General features: G+C 47.1%; 2 protein-coding genes across 19 annotated transcripts in view; both read right to left on the bottom strand.

Moving 5' to 3' along the window:
- Nucleotides 1–15170, bottom strand: part of LOC119973916 (inter-alpha-trypsin inhibitor heavy chain H3-like) — a 149226-nt gene that overhangs the window by 37974 nt on the left and 96082 nt on the right. For 16 of the 18 annotated variants that reach the window (XM_038812536.1, XM_038812540.1, XM_038812539.1 and 13 more), the window contains one exon: nucleotides 9442–9471. The exons of the other annotated variants lie outside the window; for them this stretch is intronic. In XM_038812536.1, the coding sequence (XP_038668464.1) occupies nucleotides 9442–9471 (30 nt within the window). The remainder of the gene's footprint in view (nucleotides 1–9441; nucleotides 9472–15170) is intronic. 18 annotated transcript variants of the gene reach the window in all.
- LOC119973917 lies at nucleotides 10899–13921 on the bottom strand. The gene is made up of 2 exons (XM_038812556.1): nucleotides 13182–13921; nucleotides 10899–13073 (listed from the first exon to the last, which is right to left on the bottom strand). Exons 1-2 carry the CDS (start codon nucleotides 13246–13248, stop codon nucleotides 12514–12516), a joined length of 627 nt encoding a protein of 208 aa, XP_038668484.1. The 5' UTR covers nucleotides 13249–13921; the 3' UTR covers nucleotides 10899–12513.

Raw genomic sequence — 15170 nt, 5'->3', positions numbered from 1 at the left:
ACCTTCGCCAATTTATTTGCGTACACCTTTAAAAGTGATATGGGCTTACACGATCCACACTCCGTCGGATCCTTATCTTTGTTAAGTAACAGGGAAATTGATGCCTGCCCCAAAGTTTGTGGTAACACCCCCTTCCCTATTGCCTCCTCAAACATCCCCACCATCAGCGGTACCAGCTTATTTTTGAATTTTTTATAATATTCCACCGGAAACCCATCTGGCCCTGCCACCTTCCCCGACTGCATCCTTCCAATCGCTTCTTTTATATCCTGCTTCACCATCGCCCCCTCTAATGTAGCCCTGTCCCCCTCCCCTAACCTCGGGTACTCCAGTTCATCTAGAAATTCCTGCATCTCCAGGTGGCTTTGACCTGTACAATCTCTCATAGAATTCCTTAAAGACCTTGTTAATCAGATCTGGAGCTACCACCAACTTCCCTGCCCTGTCCCACATCTGGACAATTTCCCTTGCCACAGTCTCCCTACGGAGCTGACCCGCCAACATACAGCCAACCTTCTCTCCATGCTCGTAAACTGCCCCCCTCGCTAGCCTCAATTGGCGTACCACCTTCCTGGTAGATAGTCGGGCAAAGCTCGCCTGGAGTTCCTTCCTCTTTTCCAACTGCGCTGGGTCCCTATCTTCCGCATTCCTCCTGTCTACCTCTAACATCTCATCTATTATCCTTTGACGTTCCAACCTCTCCTCTTTGTCTAGCCTAGCCTTGAACAAGATCACCTCACCCCTCACCATCGTATTTAAAGCATCCCAGACAACCGTCTTTGGCACCTCATCCGTGCAGTTAAAACCTACATATTCATTGATTACTTTTTCAATTTTGTCACAGAACCCTCCATCCCCCAACAGTCCCACATCTAACTTCCGCCCTGGTATCTGTACCATCCCCTTCTCCAGTACCATATCCACCCAATGCAGAGCATGATCTGATATTGCAATTGCCGAGTACACCGACCCTTTAACCCCAGCCAGCAGCGCCTTCCCCACTATGAAAAAGTCAATCCGCGAGTTCACCTTATGGACTGCTGAGCAAAATGAGTACTCCCGCTCCCTCTGGTGCAGGAACCTCCAAGGGTTCACCCCTCCCATTTCCACCATTAGCCCAGCCAGCGCCTTTGCCCCCCGATGGGACCAGCGAGCATGGCCGTGACCTGTCCAATTTTGACTTCTGCACCAAGTTCCAGTACCACCCCCCCACTATCAGTTTGTGTGTGTCCAAGTCGGGGATGGCGTACCTTCTTTGCGAATGCCACATTGTCCCAATTGGGACCATATACACTTACCAGCACCACTAGCCTCCCCTCCAGCGCCACTGTCACAATCACATACCAACCCTCCTGATCTGCAACCACCTTCTCCATCTGGAACTGTTCCCTTTTGCTGACCATTACCGCTACCCCTCGAGCTCTTCCGTCAAATCCAGAATGAAACACCTGACTAACCCAGCCCTTTTTAAGTCTCACTTGGTCCTTCACCCTCAGGTGAGTCTCCTGCAGCACTGCTACATCGGCCTTCAAACTTTTAAGATGCGCAAGCACCCTTGATCTCTTGACTGGGCCTCCCAGCCCCCTCACATTCAACGTGACTATCCTAACTGGGGGTCTCTCACCCCCTCCCCCCCTTCTTATTCGCCATCATCATACCACGGGGCCCTGCCCCATGAGCCTGACCCGCCCCTATCCATTATTAACATCAAACCCCCTCCCCCCTCCCAGAATACCCCTGCACTTCCCCTCGAAGAAATCTCACCCAGTATCGATCCTCCACCAGCCCCCCTCCCACCCACCTGCTCGCCTTGTAGGCTCATCGAAACCTGCTACCCAGGCTCCAATATCCTCAGCCCTCTTCCCACCTCACCTCCATTCACTAGCCGACTTTAGTTAGCTAATGCAGGTAGTCGCCCTCTCCCCTCAAAAAGGCGTACTGTCCCCACCCACCCAGTTCCAGAAGAAAAAGAAAAATAATCTAACCTATGCAATTCAATGAAATAACTTATAACCATTGCAACAAAAGAAAAAGCAAAAATGCCAATCAATCCAAACAAAAGCTTAAACTCTTTTACAATGTGAAGTCAAGTACGTTATGATACAGGTCAGTGAAAAGAAAGTTACAACATTTATACGTTTTCCAGCTCCCCAATCACGGTCCACAATCTCCCTTCCAGCTCCACTCCTCACTTCTGTCCCAAGCCTTCTGACTTCATGAACGCCTCAGCCGCCTCCACCGTTTCAAAATAAAACAATAAAATAAAAAATGCATTGTATGGCACCCTCAGCTTTGCCGGGTATACCGTACCATATCGCAGTCCCTTGTTGTACAGTGCTGCTTCACTAGGCTGAACACTGCTCGTCTCTTTGCCAACTCTATCTCGTCAAGTCCTGGTAAATCCGAACTCTAGCACCATCCCACTGCACCTCGTGCTTCTGATTCGCCCAGTTTGACACCTTCTCCTTCATGTGGTATTTATGGAAGCAGATAATTACTGCTCTTGGCGGCTCATTGACTTTGGGTTTCGGCATTAACGACCGATGAGCTCAGTCCAATCAGACTCAGGTCAGTTCCAGACCGGAAGGGGTCTTCATTCTCCCCCGTCAACACTGCTAGCCTCTTAGCAAAGTACTCAGTTGGCCTTAAGCAATCTGCCCCTTTAGGCAAGCCCATAATTCTCAGATTTTGCCGCCTCAAGCGGTTCTCCACGTCCTCAAGCTTTGCTTGGAGTCCTCTGTTGACCTCCACTACCCTATGTAGTTCGTCTCCCATCGAGGTGAGCTGGTCACTGTGCTGCGACCTGGCCTCCTCCACTTCCTTCATCCTTTCACCCTGTTCTCTCACTTCGGCCGATGTCTTTGCCACGTCCACCCTCACCGGGGCGATTGCCTCTTCCACCAATGATCTCAGTGCGACTGCCATCTCCTTCCTCAACGCCTCCATGTGCCTCACAAACTGTGTCTCCAGCTCTGTAACCATCACCTCAGTCATCCTTTCTACTGTAAGTAGTGAGGTCCCACCACGCGGTCCAGCATCCGCTACCTTGTCAGCGCTTTTACTGGTCCTCTCCTTTGGCGCGAACCCGCGTTTCCTCCCTTCTTCACAGCTGTTTTTGGCATCCCTTAACCACTTAGTATTTTTCTCCTTCTTTCTTCAATCTCAAGATAAATAATAAAATAAATAAGCAAAATAAAAAATTAAATTAAGAAAAAAAGTATAATAAAAATAATTTTTTTAAAAACGTAAAAAATAATTTTTTTTTTCTTCAAAAATCAAAGTTCAAAACATTTCCTCTCCTGGGACTGGACTTCAAACATCCCAAACATGCATTTTCAGCAGGGGGCCACCCAGTGTGCGCTGCTCCCCTTCTACATCTGTGCTGGATTCAGGCCTCTCCTCAGGCCACGCTCCACCCCCGCCGCTTGCTTCGCGATCGATGCCCCTACTCCACAGGTCACGGGGGGTCCCCAACGGCTCCAAACCTGTCCGACCCGGCGCCCGTCCCTCAGTGCCCAACGGCTGAAGAAATCACAACCGGCGAAACCACGGGGAAACCCCTGGAAAACTGGAAATGTCGCTGATCGGCCGGAACCTCGCTCCAGCACGACCGTTCCGCTCGCGCGCGCCACCAGAAGCCCAGAGCAAGTCCAAGTTAATACATTTTCATACTCATTTGGTGTTTTTGCAGATGAAATTATCCTAATGGAAGACATGGGTGAATGTCCAGCTATCTTTGATGAGCTTTTTAAAGCCTTTGATGATTATTACAATCTTCAATTTGTGGAGCTTGCAAAGCTTAAAATGAGGGATGGAACAACCTCAGGAACGTGACAAAAGGACAAGATAATACACAAGAAAGCTACAGAAGAATCGCAGACCACATCGGCTTGATGAAGTGCACAAGCCAAAGAGTTTAGTGCAGAGGAAAGATGAGGCTGAGAAGCAGCTGGAAGGCTTAACCACTTTGAAAAAGCTGTTACGTTACCCAAACTGCAACACCAGGTGGCAGTGCTGAGCCACCTGGCTCGAAGCAAAGCATTCCAAGCTGCAAGTGAATAATGAAGCCACGAAAAGCGCGATTACAGCATCGAAACAAGCTAAGACGTCACTGGTGACAAATCTAGGTAACAGTGAAACCAAAATGAAGGACAAGAACAAAGCTCTGCTGCAGACAGAGAAAGCAAAGACAGAAATAAGATGGGAAAGTGTTTGTATCAAAACTGAATTGTAAGACTTGAAACACAAGATTCAAGCAGAATCCGCACAATCAACTAATATCCTCAAAGAACAAAACTGTTCAAAATCTTAACAAAAACATTTCTGAGATGTCACAATGGCACAAGGAGACTTTGAAAGAAATAATAAAGTAGAATGCAATAAGCAAAAATCTGAAATAAAAACAAAATGCTGGATAAACTCAGCAAGTCTGGCAGCAGCTGTGGAGCGAAACAGAATTAATGTTCTGGGTCTAAATGTCCGTTCTACAGAACTGAAGGTACTCAAAGAAGTGCCCTGAAAGAATATTTGAATGACTAATATGCGCCCCTGGAAAACGTGAAAATAAATAGTGGACAGCACGGTAGCACAAATGGATAGCACTGTGGCTTCACAGCGCCAGGGTCCTAGGCTCGATTTCCCGCTGGGTCACTGTCTGTGCGGAGTTTGCACGTTCTCCCCGTGTGTGCGTGGGCTTCCCCCGGGTGCTCCGGTTTCCTTCCACAGTCCAAAGACATGCAGGTTAGATGGATTGGCCATGATAAATTTCCCCTAGTGACCAAAAAGGTTAGGAGGGGTTATTGGGTTACGGGGATAGGGTGGGAGTAAGGGCTTAAGTGGGTCGGTGCAGACTCGATGGGCTGAATGGCCTCCTTCTGCACTGTATGTTCTTTGCCTAAAAAAAATATTGAACACTACTTCTAAAAAGCTGCATTGGAATTACCAGTAGCAGCAAATCAATGCACTGAAGCACAAATTGAGAAGGCAAGGGAAAACAAGGGGTGCCATGGTGGCACAGTGGTTTACACCGCTGCCTCACAGCACCAGGGGCTCGGTTCAATTCTGGTCTTCGGTGACTGTCTGTGTGGAGTTTGCACGTTTTCCCCATGTCTGGGTGGGCTTCCTCCCACAATCCAAAGATATGCAAATTAGCTGGATTGGCTATGATCAATGCATGGGGTTACAGGCATAATACGGGGGAGTCAACCTAGGTAGAGTGTTCTTTCGGAAGGTCAGTGCAGACTGGATGGGTCAAATGGCCCCCTGCTGCACTATAGGGATTCTATGGATTCTATGAAAACAAACAGTTGAAAGAAAAGGTGATTGTCCTTCAAGATCAAATGCAAAAGGAGTACATAACACTTCAGCAGCATGAGGAAACAAAGACTGCCTTGATCAGCAGAAAAGAGGACCAGTGGAAAAAAGTTGAGTAAACTTGGCAGCACGATGGCACAGTGGTTAGCACTGCTGCCTCTTGGCACTGAGGACCCCGGCCCCAGATCACTGTCCATGTGGAGTTGGCACATTCTCCTAGTGTCTGCGTGGTCTCACCCCCACAACCCAAAGATGTGCAGGATGGGTGGATTGGCCATGCTAAATTGTTCCTTAATTGGAAAAAAAAAATTGGGTGTTCTAAATTTTAAAAGAATTAAAGAAAACTCAAGTAGAAGCAATTAAGCTTTGCTAAGAATAGGAAAACATGTGAAGAATCTTCACATGCTAAAAGCATCCTTCAGGTCAAAATCTGTTCCCCGGAAGATTATGAAGAGAAGCAAAATTAATTTAATGTCACTCTGAATGAACTGATGAACCAGTTGGCAGAGAAGACTCAGCAATGTTCTACATTCCAGGATGAAGACAAGAGGTGCAGGAAATAAACTGCAGAGCTAAAGATCAAGGACCTAGAAGGGAAGGCACTGAATGCATCAAACTTCCTGAGAATCATCAAATAATTGAAAACAAAATGGTTGAAATTAAATTCAAGAACCTAGCATGGCAGAAAAAAGTAAACGTTCTCACAAAGGAGCATTAAGTCTCAGAAATAATTAGCACACAAACATTTACAGAATGTGAGCTGGAAGAATAGCACAGAGGCATTTCTACTAAGAGAAAACTGTTCAGTGCAAAGAACCAACTTTCACATGCGAAGAATGATTTTGAAAATGGAAAATTGGAACGTGATGAACTAAAAGTATCAAACGTTTCTCGAAGAGGAAAAGGAATTGCTGATGGATCAGAAAAGTTGGCCGAATGTAGAATTAATGAAAACTAATGAAATCTTTGAACCTCAGTCTAATCCGAAGAACACGAACGATATGATGCGCAAGTATGGAAGATTAAATCCAAGCTTTAAAAACAGAAAAGGAAAATTCTAAGAAATAGACTGAGGGTCGAATGAGTGAAATGAACGAGTCTAAGGAAAAGTGAGTGACCATGAAAGAAAGATTCAGGAAGGAACTGAATACCCAGATGACGTTGCTCAGCTTTATAAGGATTATAATTGTTGCTGAAGGAGAAGATTCAAATGCTGGAAAAATAATTGGAAAAGAGAGTAAACACACATTTGGGTGAAATTGTGAAACAAGTTTAACTGAAGGTTCAATTTTTGAAATGCCCAATTCCAGGAAGAACATGGAAAACCTTATGAAAAAAAAGACAGCTGAGTCCACTCTCTGAATGGAGCAACAAATCCTCCAGAAGGAATAGGATAAACCAATGGCATCTGATCAAAGAAAACGGATTGTCGACAAAAAGAAACTTTAGTGCAAGAAATGAACCAGATGTTGAAAGTACTACGATTTCAACTCCAAACCAAGAAAAACATCCCCAAAGGAACTGAGCTGCCAATCCTTCAAATGTGACCAGAGAGAGATTTGGAAGAATTGTCCAGCTTCCAGACTGTCTGAACTTATAAAGTAGGAGACTAGAGCGGGGAGGAGAAGGGGTAGCACTGAACTTTGTATTGTAAATATGATTGGGTAAAGACCTGGAGGGAGGTGTAGTTTAAGGGTGCTTAGCATAGCAAGAGTTACTTTGGGGCTGGAGAACAGTAGTGTTCACAGGATGATATAGAGAGTCACAGGATAGTGGACTGAGCATAATAGGGCCAAGCAGAAGCCATCATGGAAATATTACCTAGTTAGGGCTATACCCTGGAGATGTATATAGATATGAGTTGTTAATAAAAACTTGAATACTCAACCACCCAGGCCTCCTGAGATCTTCATGACGCACAGAGCTAACCCGTACAAACCAATGCCCCCAGAAAATTTGCCTGTGAGCCACTTGATTACTTGTCCAGTGACATTTCCATTACAACATCAGCTTCTCATCTTTTTTTAAAATTTAAAGTACCCAATTCATTTTTCCAATTAAGGGGCAATTTAGCGTGGCCAATCCACCTACCCTGCCCTTCTTTTGGGTTGTGGGGGCGAAAACCATGCAAACACGGGGAGAATGTGCAAACTCCACATGGACAGTGACCCAGAGCCGGGATCGAACCTGGGACCTCAGCGCCGTGAGGCTGCAATGCTGCCCACTGCGCCACCATGCTGCCCTAGCTTCTCTTCTTTTTAAAAATCTTTTCCAATTAAGGGCAATTCAGCGTGGCCAATCCTGCATAACTTTGGGTTGAGGGGGTACAATGTTTGCAAACGTGGGGAGAATGTGCAAACTCCACAAGGACAGTGACCCGAGGCTGGGATCGAACCCGGGTCCTCAGCACCGTGAGGCAGCAGTGCTAACCACTGCGCCGCCATGTCGCCCAGCTTCCCATCTTATTAGGATTGTATGAAACAATAAATTATTGAATTTCATCTTACAAGTAGCAAAAGTGGTCATAACACCTGTAGAAAATATCAATGCATATTTAAGTAACTGAAGTAGCATAAGGCAGTATTCTTCAAATTTTTTTTCCGGGACCTCCCTATGCCAACTGGCAGACCTTCAGGACCCATGCTGGCCGACCTTCGTGACCCACGCTGGCCGACAATCTTCAGCTGATGACTTAAATTCTTGCTGCATCCTTTGAAAAAATTCAAATGGTTTGTCCTGAAACTCGCCATGCTTAGACTTCAAATGCCTTTGACGTTTTGAGGGTTTTAAACTTTCATTTGCCAGCACCTCCCTGTGTAGAACACACATAGGCTTTGCATCCTGATTTGTGTTGGCACAATTGAAGCCATACCTCAATTAATCATCTTTATACTCCTTTGTTCCCGATTTCAGTTTCTTCTGAATGGGTTGTTCACGAGAGGCCCTGTAGCTCTGTACAGAGCTAATACTGGTACTGCTTTGGACTGTGTGGATTCTCCTGTGCAAATTCTCTCCAGCACATTCAGTTGTGAGATCCTGGCCTGTTTGTGTGTCTGTCCCTCTCTTCCTTGTTACAAAATAATCCATCTTCTATTCTTCACACAGTCCTGTTGCTTGCTGGCAGCTACAAAATGGAGGAACTTCTCCGTGATTTTGTGCTCAAAGCAGGGATGTATAGGGCGCGTGACATCAGTGTACGTGCTGGGCGCATGACCCGCTCTCTGTGACCGCGGAAAGACGCCATTGTTTGTATTTAAAGGCCAGTCACGGTCGATACACTCAACGTAAAAGCCGGTGACGGCTGTCATTCATTCTTTTTGACTTTTAAACTTTATTTCCAATACCTAGTTTTTCCAAGTTTATGATTTTTTACTACTGAAAATTAAAGCAATTTCAGTTGAACTTGCGCATCCTTTCATTCACACACAAACTTTGTTTTAAGTATATTCCCATTTCTTTAGAAATTTAAACAAGGATAGAAAAAATTACAATCTTGTTGTTATTTTACAAGCTATGACTTTAGACGAGATGAAGTAACTTGTCAAACACACACACTGGATTGCACTATCCAAATATGCAAGTCACCTCCTTCTCCATTTTACCCCAAATGCACTTACTTCCTAGTTCCCAGAGAGTGGTGACACAAAGTGATGACTGTGGAGGTTTCTTCCAGTGTTGACATGTGTCAGCCTCATTTGATTGGTTTTCCTGGCTGACAAACCTGGCCTGGCTTCCCTTTCACTGTACAATAGCTGGTACTGTTGCTGGGTACCCCGAGCCACAGACTGCGGACCACTTCCCAACCCGTACTTCACAACATGGGAGTGCAAGTGGACATTGTGCCGGCTGTCGAGCAGCTTGACCACGGAGCCGCAGGTCATATACTACGAATCGGTGTCAGGGGATGAGCCGACCAGCGGGCAGAGGTCAAGCACCCGAGTGGAGATCCAAGCTGGGGCCACCGCCATGAGCATTGTGCACCCATATAGATGCTCCGTTATGCCGCTGGTCAATGGGGTTTTCCATTGTGGGGAAGCCCCATGCAGTTGGGAAACCCCCAGGCTGCCGGCAAAATGAAGCATCCCGCCGGCGGAGAATCGAGCACAGGATTTTTTTTTTTTCACTTACCAAACAAGTCTTGTAATCTCCCAGGAGTTCCTGAAAAGTATTAAAACTTTTAATTACTAATATAGTTTTAAAAATCTGGATCTGGTATGTATCCACAGCCTAGATTTTTTAAATATTTATGTAACTTAGAAAGAATATTGAATTCTAAATTTCTTCTTATTATTTATGGATAGTTTGATGACTTTAACAAAACAGCAAAGATTGAGCAATGTGATTGGTCAGTTTTGTAATTTAGCTTGTGTCATTGGAATTACATCTGTGGTTCAGAGGTGTCTGACCTCAAAAAGGTGACACCTTTACAGTGTTATAATCTCTGTGGGACAAGAAGAATGATTCCAAAGGTGTGTAGGTTAGGTGTGGTTATGGGGATAAAGCAAGGGATTGGATTGAGGTAGGGTGCTCTCTCAGAGTATTGGTGCAGACTCAATTCGCTGAAGGGCCTCCTGCATTGTAGGGATTCTATGGAAATCATGATTGCTACAAATAAACACTTTATCTGGGAACATACCAACCAAGTTTCACAGTGCCCCCAGCCCTGAATAATGTTCCCCCTGCCCGTGGATCGGCCCTTCCCAGACTGTGGCGGCGCTGGACTAACTCCACAGCCGCCATGCTGAGTTCCCAACGTTTAGACCATGAGAGACCCACGCCATCGGGAACTCGGCTGGTCGGGGGCGGAGCATCGAGGGGCGGGCCTCAGGCAATGTCCTGAGGCTGTCGATACGTGACGTGGCGTATTGTTTTTGACAGGGTAAGGGAGGTTGAATGGTAAGTGTTCAGTTCGTTTGCTCCAGTACTCATTGTTTCAGGACATTGTATCAAATTACCCACATCCTTCGATCATATCACCAATTCAATTTCCGATGGGCCATCACCACACCTCTGTGTATATGTAAATAATAAGCATCTCTCCATCTCTGCTGGCATTTTGTGTTCTGTTTCCACTGACATTCACATTTCCAGTCCAATGCCATTCTCCTTCTGGCTCTGGAAAGTATTCCTTTTGCTTCTCCTACTCATGGAACCACCACACCTGATCCTTTAGACCAGGGGTGGGCAAACTTTTCCGTGCAAGGGCCACATTCAGAAATTCACAATTTTAAAGGGCCGCATAGTATATTAAATAAAATTATTACTTCACCTGGTTATGATTCTGGGCGCTTCATATAGAACACAGAACATAGAACAGCACAGAACAGGCCCTTCGGCCCTCGATGTTGTGCCGAGCAATGATCACCCTACTCAAGTCAACATATCCACCCTATACCAGTAAGTAACCCAACAGCCCCCCCCCCCATTAACCTAAAAAAAAATGTTTAAAAAAAAAATAATTTTTTTTTTTTAATGACTTGGTGGGCCGCATAAAGACCTTTGGCAGGCCGCATGCGGCCCGCGGGCCGTAGTTTGCCCACCCCTGCTTTAGACCTTGGTAACTGAGATGGAAATCTTTAAAACCATGGCTTTTGTGGAATCGGCACAAGTGACCACAGGGAAAGACGGGTAGGTTGCAAAATTAAAGGGTTGTTAACATTAAACTACACCACTCCCCGAAGGTCTCTCCTGCTCCAACCGTCACCCAGGTTGGGGTTTTTTATACTGCACAGGCTCCCCTTGTTAAAAGGGAAGCCCCGCCCTATTACCGGGGAAGTTCAGACTTGGTAGAGGTCACAGGGGACCGGATGGTCCACACCCCATGATCTCCATGGGGCTTGTAGCACTACTCCCACTTCCTCTAATTTCTAAGTGGCGTCGGCAGACTGGCGTGAGGGCCCCTTAATCCTAGTTTGGCGCTCGGGTGTCACTGGTGCTAGGTCCGGTGACATACACCAGATAGGGAATCGGAGCTTTCACGCGGAGCACCGGAGATGGGTCAGTGCAGTCAGCAGTGTCGGGAACAGAGTCGTTTGTCTCGATGGGTGGTTGAGTCCCCATCTCTGAGTCAGAGTCTGAAAGGTCCGCACCTACCATCTCGGCATCTTGGTCCTTTGTGATCAATGGGGCTGGGGGCAGTGGTGGCAATGGTGTAGCCAGAATACGCAGGTCTGTGGCATTCGGGGGTGGGTCCGGTAGATCAGGGACACGACTGCGGAGCTGGTCTACGTGCCTGTTTGACTTGTAGTCTTGCGTGAGAACCTGATATAATACTGGCCCCGTCTGGGACAGTACCAGGCTCAGGATCCAGGTAGCCCCATCACCAAAGATCCAGACATGCACCGAATCGGTCAGCGAAAGGTTGCATAGGGAAATACTCTTGGCTGTGTCCACCCTGGACCTGTCCTGGCTGCAACAAACCTTCTCGCCCATGTCCGAAAGCACCAGGCTCAACTGAGTGTGGAGGCAGTGCCCCATGAGCAGCTCGAATGGTGGCATGTGGTGTGATCCGATAGCAATAAAAGAACCTGGCTAATTGCACCTCTTGGGATCCCAAGGTATGCTTCTTCATGCCCTGTTTGAAAGTTTGGCCAATCCATCCGAGGTCGGGTGGTACAGAGCGGTGCACACATGGCAAACTCCATTCGAGTGCAAGAATGAGCTGAATTCTGCGCTGGTAAAGGCCGTGCTGTTATCTGAAACTAGCACTTTGGGGATGTCGTGTGTTCTGAACGTCTGGCGAAGCTGCTCGACTTCTGTGGCTGCTGTCTCCAACCAATGCGCTCCCATCCATTTGGAGTGGGTGTCAACTATGATGAGGAACATGGAGCCTTGGAATAATCCTGCAAAGTCAACGTGGAGGCGTTCATTCCCATGGGTGCGGGACGCCGCCGGTGGCAATTTCTGATGTTTCTGGCATTGCACATGTTGCATCTATTCAATATCAGGATCTATTCCGGGCCAGCATCTTCATTTTGGAAACTCCCAGGTGCCCGTTGTGGAGATCCTGCAGAAGTGGGCCTTGTCCTCTTTCTGGAACCATGACTCGCATTTCCCAAAGGATAATGCAGCTCTTACCGCTCAGCTTCGGGATTTTAGATGTGTAAGCCCTCAGGTCATCAGCCATGACCCTTTGTGAATGTGAAATGCTCTGGAACGCTGCAGCAATTTCCTATGTTCACGGGACATGTCTTCCTGTGACTAGGCTCCCCTGTCCTGCACCTTAGCCATCGACCGCAATGTGCGTTGGACCCCTGGCCCATGGCTTTGACTTCTTGCCCAGGCCTTCTGCGGATTCCACCCTTCCAAGTGTTGGCCTGGGTGCCACACATTGTTGGCACCATCTCCAGCGGCTAAAGGTGGTTGGACTCCTTCAGTTGTACATTCCGGCGCGGACACCCCCTCCTGTAAATCCTGGCTTTCTGTCTGCATCGCTAGCAGTGATGGGATCATACTGCGCGACACCTGTCCGGACAAAAGCTGTTTCCTGGGATCAGGCAGTCCACTGACCACCTGCTCCTTCTGGAGTCCCTGCGTCCACCTGATGTGCTGCAGTATGTGTGTAATGTGCACCAGAAGGTGACCGAGGAGCATCATCACTAATGTGCCCCACAGAGGTGATCGTGTCTGCATTGATGGAGGGTGCAGGTGACAGCAGTGACGAAAGGCCGGTGTCTTCCCCAGACTAATGCTCCGGGTGTGCTGGGGGTGTGGCTGGAGAGCAGCAACCCCGGATAGCCCAGCCTCATCTGACGGTGATCCTGCAAAATAAAAGAAAAAAGACAAAGTGAGATCTTGGGAAGGAGTGGCCTGTGGGAAAGGGATGACTTAGTTGCTATAGGGACATCAGCGTGGCATTGAGCTCTCACCTGTTTTGCGCATGCCAACCTCCATGTCAGCCACTGCTCCTTCCTCGGCTGCGCCTGCAAGTTGCATGGTCCTCTTCTCTGCTGGGGTGTAGACCTGCAAGTCTGGAATTCCCCCTCTGGTCTTCTATCGCACTCGCTTGTTATGGGCCACACAGAAAGGACATAATGAGATGCTGGGAAGTGAGCTCTACAGGGATTCTGTAGCTGGTGACATGTGTGTGCAAGGCTCCTGGGCAAGGAGGACAGTACATACAAAGGTTTGGTAGACGTGGGTTGTAAGTAGGAAGAAACTTTAACTTGGAATTAGAGGGCTAAAAGGTGCCATAAAATGTCTTTAGCAAACATGATCAAGGAGAATCCCAAGGCTTCTATACATGTATTAGGAGCAAAAGGGTTCAAGAGAAAGTGTAGGCTCACACAAGGACAATGGAGGCAAGTTAAGCGTGGAACCACAGGAAGTTGCTGAAATTCTTAATGAGTACTTTGTATTGGTATTCACCAGGGAGGAGGATATGATGGATGTTGAGGTCATGGATAGGTGTGTGAATGCTCTTGAGAATGTAAATATATCAAAGGAGGAAGTTTTGAGTATCCTAAATTGCATTTAGGTAGACAAGTCCTCAGGGCCAGATGGGATCTATCCCAGGTTACTGCAGGAGGCAAGGGCAGAAATAGATGGGGCCTTAACAGATATCTTCACATCTCTTTGACTACAGGCAAGGTTCCAGAGGACTGGAAAATAGCCAATGTTGTTCCCTTGTTTAAGGAAGGAAGCAGGGATAATCCAGCAAATTATACGTTGGTGAGCCTGACAACAGTGGTGGGGAAGCTTTTGGAAAAGATACTGAGGGACAGGATATATGCACATTTGGAGGAAAATGGACTAGCTAGTGACAGGCAGCATGGTTTTAGAATTTAGAACAGTACAGCACAGAACAGGCCCTTCGGCCCTCGATGTTGTGCCGAGCAATGATCACCCTACTCAAACTCACGTATCCACCCTATACCCGTAACCCAACAACTCCCCCTTAACCTTACTTTTTTTTTTATGGACACTATGGGCAATTTAGCAATCCCCCCATTAACCTTACACTACGGGCAATATAGCATGGCCAATCCACCTAACCCGCACATCTTTGGACTGTGGGAGGAAACCGGAGCACCCGGAGGAAACCCACGCACACACGGGGAGGACGTGCAGACTCCACACAGACAGTGACCCAGCCGGGAATCGAACCTGGGACCTTGGAGCTGTGAAGCATTGATGCTAACCACCATGCTACCGTGAGGACGTGAGGGGTTTTGTATGGGGAAGGTAATTTCTCACCAACTTGATTGAGTTTTTTGAAGAAGTGACAAAGAAAATTGCTGAGGGAAGGGCTGTGGATGTAGGGCTGTGGATTTATATGGACTTTAGTAAGGTGTTTGACAAGGTTTCACATGGCAGATATAAAAATTAAAATTACATGGGATTCAGGGTGGGCTGTCTAGATGGATACAGAACTGGCTTGGTTATAGAAAACAGAGAATAGCGGTGGAAGAGTAATAATAATCTTTTTATTGTCACAAGTAGAGTTACATTAACACTGCAATGAAGTCACTGTGAAAAACCCTGAGTCGTCACATTCCGGTGTCAGTTCAGATACACAGAGGAATCATAGAATCATAAAATTTACAGTGCAGAAGGAGGCCATTCAGCCCATCGAGTCTGCACCGGCTCTTGGAAAGAGCACCCTACCCAAGGTCAACATCTCCACCCTATCCCATAACCCAGTAACCCCACCCAACACTAAGGGCAATTTTGGACACTAAGGGCAATTTATCATGGCCAATCCACCTAACCTGCACATCTTTGGACTGTGGGAGGAAACCGGAGAACCCGGAGGAAACCCACGCACACACGGGGAGGATGTGCAGACTCTTCACAGACAGTGACCCAAGCCGGAATCGAACCTGGGACCCTGGAGCTGTGAAGCCATTGTGCTATCC

This window comes from Scyliorhinus canicula, chromosome 11, assembly GCF_902713615.1.
Source record: "Scyliorhinus canicula chromosome 11, sScyCan1.1, whole genome shotgun sequence".
In the NCBI taxonomy this organism is placed as follows: domain Eukaryota; kingdom Metazoa; phylum Chordata; class Chondrichthyes; order Carcharhiniformes; family Scyliorhinidae; genus Scyliorhinus; species Scyliorhinus canicula.
Note: the sequence above shows the minus strand (reverse complement) of the source record. Positions and strands in the feature narration are given on the sequence as shown.